Source organism: Malurus melanocephalus, unplaced genomic scaffold, assembly GCF_030028575.1.
Source record: "Malurus melanocephalus ecotype Western Australia unplaced genomic scaffold, MMel_1.1 scaffold_550, whole genome shotgun sequence".
NCBI classification, from domain to species: domain Eukaryota; kingdom Metazoa; phylum Chordata; class Aves; order Passeriformes; family Maluridae; genus Malurus; species Malurus melanocephalus.
The window spans coordinates 67,221-83,392 of NW_026623782.1; the positions used below are offsets into that span (position 1 = coordinate 67,221).

Sequence of the window (16,172 nt, forward strand, 5' to 3'; positions counted from 1 at the left end):
TTTCACTGCATATCACTCCAGTTTTTTTATACCATGTTTCCACAGTGAGTGTGGCAGAACTGCTGTACTGTGGAAAGATGTTTATATTTCTAATCATCTTAATTCCTTCTGTCACTGCATCCATGTTAAAACCTTTCRTTATGTTACAAGACTTTTCATTTGTTGTTTATTTTTTCCTTTTTTTCCCCTATTTTTTGTACATTTAGACATTAARTCTGCACACTTTAGTGGAATTCATCCATGCTTATAAGCCTAAAAGTAAACATGCTCAAAAATACCAAGGTTTGACACAGTTCCAGAAAGCATGTGAGCACAAATCCAACTTGAGATAAATCAACAGTTGAGACATTTTCAACTGTGTCAGAAATTTAACCCTGTAATTAAATGCCAAATAGTGAATGYTAAAACATTTTAATAATCCTCCCAATTGGACTGCCTAATTAACTGCTTGCTTTGGCAACTGACTGGCCCATCAAGAAAACTCTGRGCAAATTATTTAGCTATCAGGTTACAATAAGCTGAAAAAGAAACGTAATTCCAGGGAAAAGTAGAATAACATACAGCAGTTGGGAGAACTAAAATGTCAGAACATGCACATCACTAATGTACAGCTGATGAGAGACCTCTCAACACAACTGAAAGCTGAGGAAAAAATGAAGCTAAATGTTTAYTGTGATGATCTCATTTAAAGGCAATAACCCCTCAGGGTTCAAGATTCAACTTAACAAACCATTAGCAACTCCAGCTCTGAAGGTATTATTTCACCCGAGCTCTCACTGTTCCCCACAMACTACAACTGTGTTCCTTTCGGCTGGGAAGCTGTGGCGGACACAGGACACGGCAGTGACATGGCACAGTGAAAATACCCAGCTAAAGAGTGTGCAGACTCTTTAGCTCTTTAAATATGCTCAATATGTTCAGTTTTATTTCTGAACAGCTGCTCTGCCTTACAAGGGACAGACCTGCAGACCACCCAGCACTTCGGTTTTGTCATGACCATGCAAACTGGTGGCAGCGGAAGGCCTTTTAGGTGAGATGTTTCCATGCACCAGGCAGAGCTGGGGGTAGGTATGGGAGTGTTTTGCTGCTTCTGAAAGCTGTGAATAAACTCGTGTGCTGGCCATGGAGCCGTCCCAGCAGCGGGTGAGGCACTGGCAGATACTTACAGCAGAGAGCTTTCTGCAGCCTGCGGAGTTTCATGGCAGTCCTGTATGCCGAGAACCTGACGTTGTTCAGGTCAGCTGTAGGGGGGCAAGAGGAGAATAWAAGATCATCTCTGCACATTAGAAATAACAAAACTCACAAAAACATTTTTATGTTGAACTACAAGATAATACTCGTTAGTTAAAAGAACAGAGGGAAGAAAAAAAGTTATGTTAGAAACTTCACTGAGACAATCAACCATCCAAAAAGAAAACATTAAGTCCTACAGTGTTACTTCCTTTTGTTCAAAGTCACTGAACTAAAGAGCACTTGAAAGGACAACATCAGGCACTGCAGCAGTGTGTCTGAAAATACCRCAGAGCTTTTCACACTGAAGGCACTGTGAGGGAGATAAGACCCTGAAACTCCTTGCTTGCCTGATGCACCAGCCAGGCTGTGTGCAGGCAGCTCCAAAGRAAGAGCTCTGCCCAGGAAAAAACAGGTGACTCTCAGCTACTGCTAAAAGAGAAAAGGTATTAAAAAAAAAACAATTACAGTTCCGTGCTTTCTGTCTCAGCAGGCCCCAGCCATGCCCAGAGATGCAGAGCCTTCCAGGAGAGAGGCCAGCTCAGCCAGCCAGGTGAGCTCCCAGGTCCCCACGTGCTGAACAGTGGGGAGCTGGTGGGCTCTGGYAGGGGAATGGCACCTGGTTGGGAACTCATTGTCTGGCTCAACTTTTGCTAGAGCTGTCCTCATGTGTTTAAGAAAATAAGGGCATCAGCACAAGTCCCCACTGAATAGTTTAACCATGGTCGGCAAAATCTCCCAGGAACCTGCAGAGATAAAGACACAGAAGTGCAGCACAGAGCACGGTTCCCAAGGGGCACTGCCAGCAGCTGGGAACTGAGGAGTGGCAGGGGACATATTCGTATGCTACAGGGCAGCCACCCCACCACTGAAAACACAGATGTGGGCTCTTGGCTCTGTCACCTACCCACCCAATGAATTCCTGGGCACAGACAGGCACTCCTGTGCAGCCTAGGGATCATTCCCAAGAGATACCTTGGCATATTGTAACTTAAGGGTTTTCCAGAACAGAAATACACTGCTTGTGCCAAACAGTTTCAGCACCTGACAACACTGCTGAATGCATTTAATTTARTGATGAAACCCACTGAGCCTAAGGAGTTACTGATGGGAAAGTGTTTAGAAAATATCAACTATGATGTAAATATTAAAAGAACATTAGGGGAGAAAAATGTAGTGGCTCAAAATAAAGGTCCATTTAGCTCAATAAGCTGCCTCTAAGCCTGACAGACTCTTAGAGAAAGAGTATGATGAAAAGTAGGGAAAGACAAAACAGTTCCTTGCTGGCATGTGAGCTGAGGTGCTGTAAAGCTTTTTGAAATGTGGTAGCTTGGGTAAAACTACCCCAACATCATTTATAATGCTGTACAGATATAGGTAGCAGAGGGAATATTGTCTCAATTACATTAATTTTAATTAAGCTGTTCTGAATGAATAATACGAGGTATGATAATTCAGTAGTTTTGTATACCTTAATAAAACCTGTGGAACATKTCTGAAAGATGTCTTAGAGCAGAAAAGAAAGTTTCAGCTTTGTATTTAATTTCTTTCTCTTTGTACAGTTGCATACACCTTTTTAATGGGCACTTCTATGCATTGCTCCTGCCAGCTCTGTCTCTCACAATCATCCTGACAGGTCCTTTATGGGGTGTAGAATACAGTGAGTCACTTTAAATAAAGCAACTTCATTTGTCTTAAATGGAAATTAATAAAGCAGTCTCTCACAAATACACCATGAATTCAATTACATTCTGTAYGCTTGCAGCAAATCTGTACTTGTATTCTGGAAAAAAATAAGGCTAGTATTTGACAAAATGAAGAAGCCTTTCTTAAATTCTTCCTGAGTGTTTTAAAAAAGGCTTATCTATTTATTATTTACATTTTTAGAAATGTGRGTAAATATATATGCATATTTCAGGCCTCAATCAAGGCAGAAAATACAATCCATGAAGACATTTAATCCTGGAAGTGCTACAGTTTACATCTATTTTCCTGTATATGTAATACACACTGAATTTATTGTCAACCTTAACGACACTGCTGCCAAGAAGCATCTGCTCTAAATGATGAAGCAGCAATGTCAGGTGCTCATTTTGGAGCGCTCATCTCAGGTTTTGGGAAAGTGGCAGCAATGCCRATCTTTTGGCTCTGCAAGCCAAGACTAAGCCATGGCACACCTCCACTGCCACCTTGGCTGCTGTCACCAGGATTAGCCTGTGCCCAGTTACCATCCTCGTGACAGCTGCTCACCTCTGTCTCCCTTATGCCACCACCTCCATGCTCCTGATAGACAGCACYCCTACCAGSTGGTGACAGTCACTTAAGGTCACCGGATCTTAATGATTTTGCTTTCCCCTCCCTATGCCTATGAAACTGCCAGTGGTGTCTTTCCTCCCCCAGGGATACTGTTGGAACAAACATGTTGCTCTGTGTAGCAAGGAAAGGAGCCCAGGCACAGCTTAAGTGGGTTCAAAACATTTCCCTTSCTGGATGAGACCCCATTTAAATGAACCCCAAAACATAAGAGTGCCAGGAAATGAGTCTTGGCCCCTGGGCTGTGGAGTGTTGGGTTTAAAGCCACTCCTCACAGTGAGTGGGGAGATCTCAAACGAGGTGCACAAAGGCACTGCTTGGGCACAAGCCAGCCACTCCTGCTGGAAACAGGCAGAGGAGGGAGGAAGATAGTTCAAACTGCAGCAACCTTCCCAAAGCCTATGGAAACACCACCGTTCCTCCTTTCCTGCATTGTAAGGTTTTTTTTTTTTTTATTTTTTTATTTTTTCCTTCCTGTGTGGGGGTGGARAAAAAATGGATGCTTTCTCCACCCCCACACAGCCCACTAAACTAGTCAGGACCCATCCAGCCCTGATTCCCAAGCTTTTATCATTCTGGAGCAGGTTGGGGAGCTCACTGCACTGCACAAGTTTTCCCTCAGCCCTTTCCTCCCACTCCTAGAAAGTATGCACCACCTCATCATCCAAACAGAGCAGTCAGAGAGCTGAAAGCTCTTGGTGTATTGCAAAACTTTTCCAAGTTGTTTAACAATACTCTCTCTCCTCCTTGCTCAGAAGGCAACTTTCAAGCTTTGAACAAAAAAAATGTAAATGCCTGAGAGCATAATCTCCTTATGGTCTGAAACAACGATGCAGTGGAAGAGGTCACCTGGCCCCTGGAAAGGAAYAGACAGAAGAAAGGATCACGAGGGAGTATTTGGTGACATATTTACATCCCAGAGCAAAGAGAAATCATGACTTTCCCATCAGTCAGCCATGAATGACCTCTCTGTTCAAGTGATATATATATTTCTCTGTATAATAACATGATTAACAGTGAACAAGAACTAGCGCTATTATTACAAATGCAGCTGTAATGAAGGGGACTTCACACTGCTGATAGGAATATCTCAAATCGGAAATATTGTGGAAAGATGGTAAGATAAATAAATTCTAACATTTTCTGCATAATTCTGCATGTTGAGAGAAAYTTTAAAACATAAAGGCTATGTTATATTTCTACAGTATTCTAGAAAAATCTGCAATTAAACACAGCAGATCCTTTTGCTAATGGATAATCGGGCAAAAAACCCACTCATTGGAGATGGGGTCACTGATTCAAACTACCTGCCGGAATGTCCCACTGACTACTGACACAGTGTCAACAAATAAAATCTTGTAGTCTGTTTCTTTTTAAAATTGTCCCTTGCTAAATTCTGGATTTTACAYTGGAATATGAGTATTATTTTTACAGGAAAAACCTATCTCAYATTCTTGAGTTCTTACWACATAAAGYAGCTTATAAAATAACTAAAAGCAAWAAAAAAATAAAAGCAGTAAGTTTTTTAAAATAACCTATTTAAAAAGAGATCTAGCATCCAGCATGAGGAGTCACATTCTTAAGGAGTCACATCTATAACTCMCACAACAGGTTTAAAGTAAGGTGTTGTAATTGAACTGCTTTCCTTGGTGGTTCTTAAACAGACTGACCCCCCTCCATAGCTGCTGCATCTGCTGAGCGTCTGGGAGGTTCCATTAGATATTGTCCTTTAGATATTGTCCTATCCTGTATGACAGACTGATCTCCCTGGGTGTCTAAAAACGCTGGCATGGGCCAGGCTACATCCCATCCAAGGTTGTTCACATAATTCATCTCTCTCCCTATGTAATCTGAAGGCATCTCATGAAGTCCTTTCTAMCTGGAAACTTCCTTACTTTAAAAAGGCAGTCTCTTGTTCATATATTGTAAATATTATTATAATTTTTTTTTTTTAATTAATGAGGGCAAAATACACACATTTCACTTGGTCTGACAGACTGGACATCACCAAATTGAAACGAGCAGCTTATGTGCTTCAGGTGGTATGAGTAAAATTTAGCAAATTAACAACTTAATTCTTTTCATGAAATTAGATGTCATCAGGCCAAATCCTCATCTTCCTTTGACAAGATTTACAGAGTTCTGAGGGTTTCTTTACTCTCAGCTGTGAGGACAGAAAATGTGAACTTAGAGTGATATACCACGATACTTGAAAGCCTTACTCAGCCACAGCTTGTGACATATTCATAGGCTGTTCATAAATACACTGCCTSGGGATAACCTATTTTGGGAATTATAATGCCTACGTAACACATTAAAAACTGTTTACTGGACAGTCCTAAAAAGACCATAATTCCTCTAACAGCCACCAAGCCTTCTATGTTTCATCARACATTAGCAGCACTTTTGCCTTCTCAAGAAGCTTCAGCTCACATTGTTTCAATACAGCTGAGATTCCCTGTCCTGCTGGTAAGAATGCTTAGTTTTCTCCTGCTGCCCAAAACCTGAAAAYAAATCTTTTAATGATGCCCTACAGTGACATATATTGCCTCTTTYGGAATTGTAATTTTAAAATGCAAATGAGACAAATGCACAAARGAAAGAAATTAATCAAGTAACACTGCTTAATATCAGTTGAGTCTCAGCCATTGACTTTTATTATAACAATAATTAATGCTATCATTTACACTACTTCRGTAATAAATAACAGTAAACTGTTATTATAAGTGCAGTTCAACTATYCTTTATGAAACGACCCAGCACCTTGTACTAGGCCTGTCCAAMTGAGTGAAAAAGCCAACAGCATCTCTGCAAATTAACAAGTAGGAGGTACCCAGGGCACCACAATACTGCAGATTGCATCTGGACCTGGTGGCTGAACACCACAGGATGTGCCAGCATCCCTGTAATCCGACCAACTGACATGACCCTTGGAAGTTTAAGCATGTAATGTCTGTTCTTCAGTCTGCAAACCCAAAATGTAAGAAAGAAAATTATGTACACTGGGTATATCCCATTATGGGAATTTGGATATGAGTGCAGYTTGCAGTCAAAAAGTTCAGAAACCTTTTATGTACTCTGGGTGAGAAGCAGTCATACTGGAAAATCCTAAAATAAATAAATTACAGACAACTTCAGAAAGTAGTAATAAAAGGTCTCAATTTGCAAACCAAGAGTGCAATTATCTTAACCAAAATGTTCCCATATTGGTCATTTATTCTGCAACAGAACACCCCTTCRTTCTCTCTAGAATAGCTTCCTTCATGCTAATACATGTATGCTTTCATTTTCAGGGGATGCCAGGTTAACTTCTACCACCTAAGTTCTACCTGTCTGCCACAGCTGTATTTACTGTTTGTTAGGTGTGTGCTGCACAGGATGAAATCACAGTTAGAAAGATATCCTCCTCTAGGCTCAGTGCTGTCCAGGGCTGACTGAACCCAAGCAATCCTATTTTCTGAAATGGGCTTGAAAAGTACATTAGTGAATAAATAACCTTTAAAGAGGGGCCATATATATAATCTCACTGGATTGCAATAGAAATCAAGAGACTGATGTGTGCAGTAGGCATGGGTCTAACTGGTACAAACACAGAAAACAGCTGAATATGAATAAAATTTCATAATAAATACAYGGTCTGGTAGTTGCTAATACTAACTGTAAAGGCAGCGAGGGGCAGTTTAACCTCTTCAGGMAGCATTTCAGAAGGGCACATCAAAACACAAAAGGAAAAAAGATGAAATTGGTCAGCCTTGGTCACTGGGAGTTAGAAGCTCACACTGCTGCACAGGAATAGTCAGCCACAAGAGCAACACCACAGCTGCTGATGAAAGCTCAAAGAAGGCTCTGAGGTGCCTTGCAGCATTCTCCCACCTCGTGTTAAGCAACTCTGACATTTCTTTCATGTACTCCATAGAGAACTGCCCCCCATCCCGCTAAATTAAATGGAGAGCTGTCACCAGTGCACCGCAGCCTGCCAGGATGAGGGTGGTTTTCACCCTCTTGTCCTGCCTTGGTGAATTAGGATTGATAAACAGCATTTCTGACTGCAGCCTGCTACTGCAATTACTGTTCATGGTGACACTAATGCACCTTGAGGACACTTGTACTGACATGACATGACATGGGAAGGCTGGAAGAGGGGGACACTAATGGTATGGCAYGACAAGCCAAGTCCTCCTGGGCCAYCGCAGCAAAGGTTGGACTTGTTTTCAACTTAAAGGCAAAATACTGCTATTCAGAGCTAAGTTGTCTGACATTAAATGTTCATTCTCGGAAGATAAGCTGAAAAAAAGAAGCAAATTCAGATCACTTTATGATTCCCATCTCTCCCCTCACCCAAAGGTCCTTGGTCTCCAAGATGGTGAAACAGCAAAAATTCTGTTTTCAGTGATGCCCAGGAGGCATCATGAAGGATGAAAACACTTGTAAGTGGGATACAAAAGAACAGTGCAAAAACAGCAGATCTGCTGCAGAGGAACTACTTTTGGAAAGAAAAGCAGTTGGAGCAGTTCTTGTACTTTGAAGACTTTCAGAAGGAAGTTAGAGGAAAATAGGAGTGGTTCATGATGGTTTAAAATACAAACCAGGGGATGTCTGTCAGCCTCTAATCCTTTGAAACTCAGTATTGTGATTTTTACTACCTTTCCTATTTCAGCACTTATTTCTTCTCTATGTTCTTAACTTACAAGGTTCTTTTTTATTTAATCTATACCAAAATCTACTACCTGTTGTCACTTTGACTAAACATTGAACAACAATTAATTAATTAAATATAGGCACRTTATTATGTAACTTTAAGTAGCTATAACTTTAAATAAAGAGTGAAAATTGCTCAAGCTGAAAAAGAGTTTCATTAAAACTGAAAAAAATGCTACATTGTTTTAATAATAAAGCGCAATCAGGAACAATCTTAGCATCTTAAAAAGAAAATCATTGTTAGAAAGAACAACCAGTYGTAAATTTTCGATATACATACATAATTTCAAATCAAGTACTTAACAAGTATCTTTATAACCAGCTATGTTTCAGCAAATGAGTTCAAACAGAATTTGAGAACACTTCCTTTATAGGAAGGTTATTTTGTAATTTCTTTCTGTAGATTCTTCCTGCTGTCTCTGATGCAGTTACAATTGAAGAGGTTACAGGAYTTCCCTGACCAACAATCTGATCAGGCAAAAGTGTGTACAGCACATTCCTAACTTCTTTTATCAGTACTAGATAATGTTCCCAAGTAATTTAGCTTCATTTTTATAAATACCCAAATCTCTAAATACAGAAAAATGAACCAATAAGTCTCACACTTGGAATTCATTTATTTTAGCAAAATGTAATGCAACAATTTGGAGGCGTGTGAATCGGATATTTGAAGATTAAAACTAATATTATTCTTCTTTCTTAGAGAAGTGTCTCTTGCATCTCAGAAGCACGTAAGAAATGTTTCCTTGTGACAGGATGCAGCTTCCTCATTCACTTAAAAAATCAAGCTTTTAGTAATTTTTAAGAATTTAAATTAGACATAAGCATCCTGTAGCAAATTATGATATACTGGCATGTATAGAGAACTACATCGCATAGCACCATTGTTCCCTACTGGCCAAGTGTAGGAGTTGGAAAATGGAAATGAAAACTCTTGACAGCACTGATGTACTTGGTCTCACTTTTTTACATTTACCCGCTTACCAAATTCATGCTTTCTACCAGATTTTTWAAAAGGCATACATACTAAGCTTTTTACTAGCTTCTTTATATGAATTAGAAACAAAATTTGGATCCTAATGTGGGGTAAAATAATAGGATCTAATGAGTATGCAATACAAAATCGACTTTAATAACATCTTCTCAGATAATATATTACTGAACAGCCTGAAAAGACTTCAAACATCCCATTATTACCATTTTGACYTGAGGCAAAACAAAGCACTGAAAATACATCAAGGGCTCTGTTCAAGACTAAACGGGTTATACTCGTATTATGCAGTTTGTGTGAGAGTTAGGCAATGGTGATTACACCCAGCTCAAAAATAAAATAAATCTRTAGGTTATTCAGCAGCACTTTYATCAAAGCTTCACCCATGTGGCAGTACACAAAGARTCACTTTGTTTAGTCTCTTTCATACACACATATGAACACCTCAATTTACTCATAAAAATGCATATTATGCATACTTTATTAAAATCAATGTCAGTTTTGTATTAATGAGTATTTGGTCTCAACTTTAAAAGAAACAAAGCCAGCCAGCCAGCCAGAGGACTGCTTTTTTTTGACATTTCTTGCTCCTGAAAAGGAAAATTGCATGAGAAAAAGGAAGTTCACAAGTAAGTAAAAAAGAAAATCTGCCTGAACATGTTCCTTCTTTATGCAGTAAAAAATAAGGCWATCCTAAAGTCCTGACATTTGGGTGATACTCACAGTGATAAAACTCAGTTAAACTAAATGCAAAMTGACTTCAGCAGTCACACATCTTCTGAACTGCTGACCTGAATCTATCAGGACACTTTTCTCCCTTATTACCTTTTCACTTCTTGGTATTTAAGAGTACTCCAGCTGAAACAGGGAAGTAGCAGAAGAAAAGCAGTTGCAACAGGACTTTATGTCTGACCAACAACARTATCAGCAATACCACGAAATCTGTGGATCAAAGGTGGCTGTGGAGTGAGAGTGAACTTCAATTAACAGGCAACTGCTTGAAGACCTAGCTGTATTAAAGGATGTCTGCATATGCAATTACCATTTGTCCTGAAACTTTTAAACCCTCACTTTAACAGCAGAAATATGAAGGAGAAAAACAGGGCAATATGTTATAATTAAATGGCAAGTCAATACTTGTCTGCTTTTTCATTTGGTTAGCCCGAACTTATACATTTTATATCCYTTTTTGGCATACAGAGCAGCATTCTGGTTAATTTTTAAACCAACTGCTGCCACACTGCTAATACTGTAAGGGAAAAATCTTCACACTGTGTTGTTTCATTTTATAATATCACTTTTCTAAAATATTTTTAGCATGCCTTGAACTGCAGAGCACCATAGAGATACCTGAGTTCGCTTGAAATAGATTACACTGGCATAATTAGACTGTTTTCAGCAGCTAAACTAGAGTTTAGCAGGTGATAATTTAAGCTATTTTTCACCATGGCAAATAAGCCTGCACAGAATGCTAGATTTGACAATCCTAGTGCTCAAGCTGGTTTATGTACATGTGCTGTACAGACGTAACCTCCTTTATGAATGCAGCGTATTTACTGATTTCTTTCAGCAAAATAGCTTAATTTTTATTATACCCTCTATTATTTATTAACACAACCATTAAAATCAAAGAGTTAGCTATTAAATGGCCTGCCAAACACTAGAGCATAGATTAACCCATTTTATCTTATAGATGTGCTTCTGTTAATAAATTCCAAAGCTGCTAAAAAATGAAACAAAAAACCCTCCACCAGAGAGGCACATCTGAAGTCATAATAAGCATGCAATTTGGGTATTCAAAATGACATCATGACAGCTGCTATGCCTTCTAAGTATTGAAAGTGCTTTAAAAATAAAGCAGTGGTAACACAGTTTGGCAAATTGCTTCAATTGGCTTCCCACCATCCAAAAGTCAACATTAACAGCAGCTTTGTTTGATTTTTTCATGTGCCTTTTGTAAAGTAGATTAGACAGTGAAAAGATTCAGGATTATTTTTTTTTAACTTCTGTTCCAGTCTTTTAATAAAGAGTTTGCAACAATACACCCAGATTACTTTGTAAACCTGGTGTACATTCCAAATGTGCTGAATGAAATTCAGATTTTTTCTACTGCATGTTTTAAATGTGTTCCTTATAAATTTCCCATGCAGAAAATTTTAACCTTGGTAAAAGCCCTGCCTCTGTCTTTCACTAAATTTTCGGTTTGCTTCCTTTGGAAGTCTTTGCCGTAGCAAATCATTCAACTGAAGAAAAAAAAAAAAAAAGGCACCAAACATCTGGTAGAGCTGTCTTACCTAATGACTGGTAAAGCTCAGTCATCTTGGGATGATCCCAGCAGGTCGTTTGCGTCTCATGGCTACAATACAAAACATGAAAGTTAGTAAAGTGAAATTTCTCTCTCCATCTCACAGCAGTAATGCAGGCTGCACATCAGAGYACGGTGCCGGATCCGTGCCCACAGCCTGGACTGCTCCAGTGGGGGGACTCAGCAGTGCCAGGCACGTCTTCTTTCAATGAGAGGCATTAACTCAGAGCGCTTTATTCAGGCAAGGGCTCGTGAAACAAAATTAAAATTAATGCTAGTATTAAAAAGACAGCCAAGTATTCAGACATGTCAGTGTTTTGAGGAATTTGCAAGCAATCAGTTCTTACGGACTCATCGTTTTGTACAGGTCATTCTCCAATTGTTCCAAAACAGAAGACAGAGATTTGAAAGGGCTTAGTTCTTAAAAAGYATTTCTGGAAACTCTGACAAGACACCGAGAACTATGGTATTTTTGACCTGCTTTCCCCTACGTGCTCTCTCGACACCTTTCCATGTGGCAGGTAAGAACTACCCAACACAGCAGCTTCAATCCTTTCTTTCAGTCCAGACACCTGTGCTGAAATCCCTGTGCAACAGCYTACTGATCCAGAACCAGCTTACACCACTTCTCAAGCCAGTATTGCACTCTGTAGTGACAGTTTCTTCTAGCAAAGACTCTTGGCTGCTCCCCTTGTTCCCTGGGACTCCCAGGCCCTTTCCCTCGCCCTGGAGGTCCCTGGGCAGTGTCAGGCAGCAGAGCTGTTGGGAAGCCAGGGAAAAACTAAAGCGGGGTTATGAAACCCTGCAGTATGACCAGAATGTAAATTGGAGAGTCTCTGCATTGAGGCCAGCAGCCTCCAGCTTTGCAACACAACGTGATGCCGAAGGACAGGCTGCGTGAGAAAGTCAACAGAATGAAGTGTTAGCGAATGTAGTAGCAACTCACGTCTCCTAAGGTTATACTTTTTATGAGTTTGTTTTTTTAATGACAGTATAGCTAACGTGATTATGTTTCCATTAACATATAAGACTTGAAAGAAAGGTCTCCTTATCTGTCGTGTAGCAAATAAAGTCCTGTTCAAACAGAATTCAGCTGCATTAAGAGTCAACTGTGATTCTCCATTTAATAAAAAAAAAATGGACCACATGTAGCATACCGTTGCTAGCAAATACATTTGCCATTTCTGTACTTAAAAACAGACATGCGGGTTTCAACATGTGCACATCATCTGGGAGAAGATATGCAGAAGAGAAGGACGTGACCCACAGCTCTGTGGAGCTCCTGGAACACACACACCTTCCAGCTCCAGGGGACCAAACCACCACCCAGCAGCACCTGTGCACCCCACTGTGCGCTGGAACAATGACACCACAATGTTGTTTTAGAGAAAAAAATGACCCTTGAGTTCTCATTTTGAGGCACTGATGCTCCCAAGTGCACAYTTACCCTTTACAGGCTAAGAAGAGGTAAAACTTCCAATGAATCACTTCAACACTACCGCTACTCAAGGAAAAAGAAAATTGTGCCAGGTTTTCTTAGTATGATTTAATTTTGGCTTTAAAAGACAAGCCATTTATTTGATCYCTGTGAATACTTTACTGCCCCAGTAACCTCTATATGTTCAGCAGCTTACTATATATAATATTTCCAGATTTTGCTYTGTAACTGCAAGAAAGACTGAAAGGGATCACAAGCACTATACAGAATGAAAAAACGCTGCCATAGCACTGTGCTCGTTGAGCAAAGGCTTTTAAACACGCCTTGTCTCATCAACCTCAGAATTCCCACCCCTTCCCAATCCCTGCAGTGGCTGAAGGCAGTGCAAATGGGAGAAAGACACCACAAGAGCAAAAGCAGTCTTGTTCTTTGCTCTGTAAAAAATAAGTCCTGGAAAGGGAGGTGGTTGTAATTTTATTCAGATATCTCAGCCTGGTCTGGGGTTTTTTTTGGTTGATTATTTTTTTATTCTGAGAAACTGTGTAGCTTTAAGTGAAAACCTATGGATCTGAGCCACCTGCATGTGAGCTCCTTCATTTCCCATCCTGCTTGGTATGGGCAGGTTCTGCAGGGAGAATGTAACACCAGAACYTTTTATCATGCCCAAGTATAGAGCATATTTTTTAAGAAAAACAGAAACTGCTTCATTCCTGAAAACTCAGCCGCCAGAAGCCTCTACTGATACAACAGCAGTCCAAAAGAAGGTGGAAGTGTATTCATGGCARAAGAATCTTGTAGCCAGGAATGTCACAGTTCAGATAAATGAGCTGCAGACCCAAACATTCACACCCACAGACCTGGGGCTGCAGTTTGTTTGCACCCAACATCAGCCTCAATCAATACTTGCCCAGGCAGGCGCTTGGCCATCCTTGCTTGCTTCCCTGCGGGCAGATAGCCCCAGAAGTGGGGGATATTTGAACATGAACCATACCATGGTTATATGCCAAATGATGTAGCAAAAATGAGAAAAAAAAATTATGTTGAACAGTTACAAGAAACCTCCAAAAATAACCTGCCTTTCTGTAAGAAATTAATTTGGTAGCTCCAAATAGTTCTATGCACAAACTAAACCGCTTCAGACTCCATAGCTGTCAACCTGGCAGCCTTCAAAAAAACTGATTCCCCATGAAAACATTTAAAAGCCATCAGATATCTGGTAAAGGTGAATATAGATAGGATTATRGATATATTCCATGCTTGTGTGGGACAGAAGAACAAAATGATCATCTTAGTGTGAAAAAATAGTATCACTAATCAAAGTTATACTAATGAATAATGTACTGATTTTTTTATTTTTCTTTTTTTTTTATGGTAAGGTCTAAGCACATATCAGTGAGATTAGCRTGTATGGTTTAAGCTTATGGCATTTACTGTTCCTGAAAATACACAACYGCATTTGTAAGACCTTGTAAATAAAATTTCCTTTGCCAAAGAAACCGTGGACTCCAACTGGTTTCAGGTATTTTTAATACCAGTAACCCAAATCCCCTACTCAGTGTGCTKTTCTTTCACGGTATAAGATTAATTACCATGGCAAATGCACACTTTTGTAAAGCTTTATTTAATTTACTTGAGCAAGTGACAAAGCCTGAATTTGCAGGGCAGGTACATTCCCCCTTTTGCTTTAATTTTAAACTCAGTTGCAACTTAGAGGAAACGTTCCTTTCCAAGGCTATAAAAGCCAAGTGATTTGAGCCCCTARCTCTTACCCCACCAGCTCCTCAGCAGTGAGCACTGGTGGGGCAGAGTGCCTTGCACCCAGCTGGTATGGCCACCCTCGGCAGGGGCCACCAACTCCCATCTGCTACCAGCCCCAGTGATGGACTGGCCAGCCCTCAGCACCCCTCTGTGCTCCACAGGGAAAGGCAAAGCCTTGGAAGGGAACTGTAGAGGTTGAGTGCCCGTACGGAGCCAGGGCAGRCTTTGCTGGTACTTTACATGCAGAACACAAGAAGGCTGCAGATATTTCGCTCCCGCTAAAAGGTGTTCGCCTCTCAACGTCTTCAGCTCAGAAAATTATCAACTATTCCGCACACAAGGGCAGCTCCAGGAAAGGTTAGATTCCATCAAGGCTATTCTTYGTAAGCCTCTTTGCCATTTTTCAAAGGCCATTTAATTGTGAGCTCTGGGGTTGGACCRGTGGGGGAGGATTTGTGTGTATGCCCTTATTGTGAGAATCGTCTCAAGTGAAATGCCAGCTCAGCAGTTTCAGGCAGCTTCAACCACACTTGGGAATGCTGTAGCATCCTTAATAGATCTGCAGCAAAGTGTTTGCCAGAGTTTCAAACTCTGGTGAACAAGGCCCTTTACAGCCTGCAAGTCAGAAAGACATGAAAAGTGTAGTGTGAGTCCTCTTGACTAGCAGCAGCTGAAGCAAGCACAGTGAGAGTATGTGCAGAAATAAGCACTCAAAATGCTTTTCCAACAAACCACCAACACAAAAAGACATCAGCGCACACAGCCAGCAGTTTTGCAATATTGCACATGCTCAGAGGATACATTTTTCAATTTGGCTCTACATTTAGGTCAACTAAATTGATCACTAGCTTTTAAATCATGGGCATTCTGAAACAAATAAAAATATAAGTGCACTCACTGRGCTTATTTTCCTCTTTCTCACTCGACCTGAGCTGCATAAGTGGAAAAGGAATTAAAAACAGGCCTGAAAAGCAGACGAGCAGCAATGGTGGTGACACCTTGGCGCGGGTGTGACTGGCACACTAAACACACTGACAATTCAGTGGGATGAAAGCGTAGTCTTCACTTGATACATCCTTTGGGAACCACAGGACCACTTCATTAAAGGATGATTATATTATATTAGCAAGGATAATTTTTATGTAGGGAATTTTGTCACACTATGCCTGTGTGAACTCCTCTGTTCCTGCCAACAGCAGAGAGATTTGTCTCTCATCACTGTCGGCAGAGCCAACARCACACAGGATTGGAAACCTGAAATCAAGAGATGATCTCCTAACAGACACACTGGCTGAATTACAGTTCCCTTGTTATAACTTGATCAGTTTGGAYAAAATACAGTAATTTTTACTTCATTCCTTTTATATTACTTCTGAGCAACACCAGCAGCAGGAGGATTTGAGAGCAATGCTCCCCCACACCCAAATTCTTGCAGAAAT

General features: G+C 40.3%; 1 protein-coding gene across 3 annotated transcripts in view; it reads right to left on the reverse strand.

Moving 5' to 3' along the window:
* LOC130583047 (dystrophin-like) overlaps nucleotides 1–16,172 on the reverse strand; it is a 382,130-nt gene that overhangs the window by 64,606 nt on the left and 301,352 nt on the right. For all 3 annotated transcript variants that reach the window (XM_057382115.1, XM_057382114.1, XM_057382113.1), the window contains 2 exons: nucleotides 11,527–11,588; nucleotides 1,167–1,241 (listed from right to left, as the gene is read on the reverse strand). In XM_057382115.1, the coding sequence (XP_057238098.1) occupies nucleotides 1,167–1,241; nucleotides 11,527–11,588 (137 nt within the window). The remainder of the gene's footprint in view (nucleotides 1–1,166; nucleotides 1,242–11,526; nucleotides 11,589–16,172) is intronic.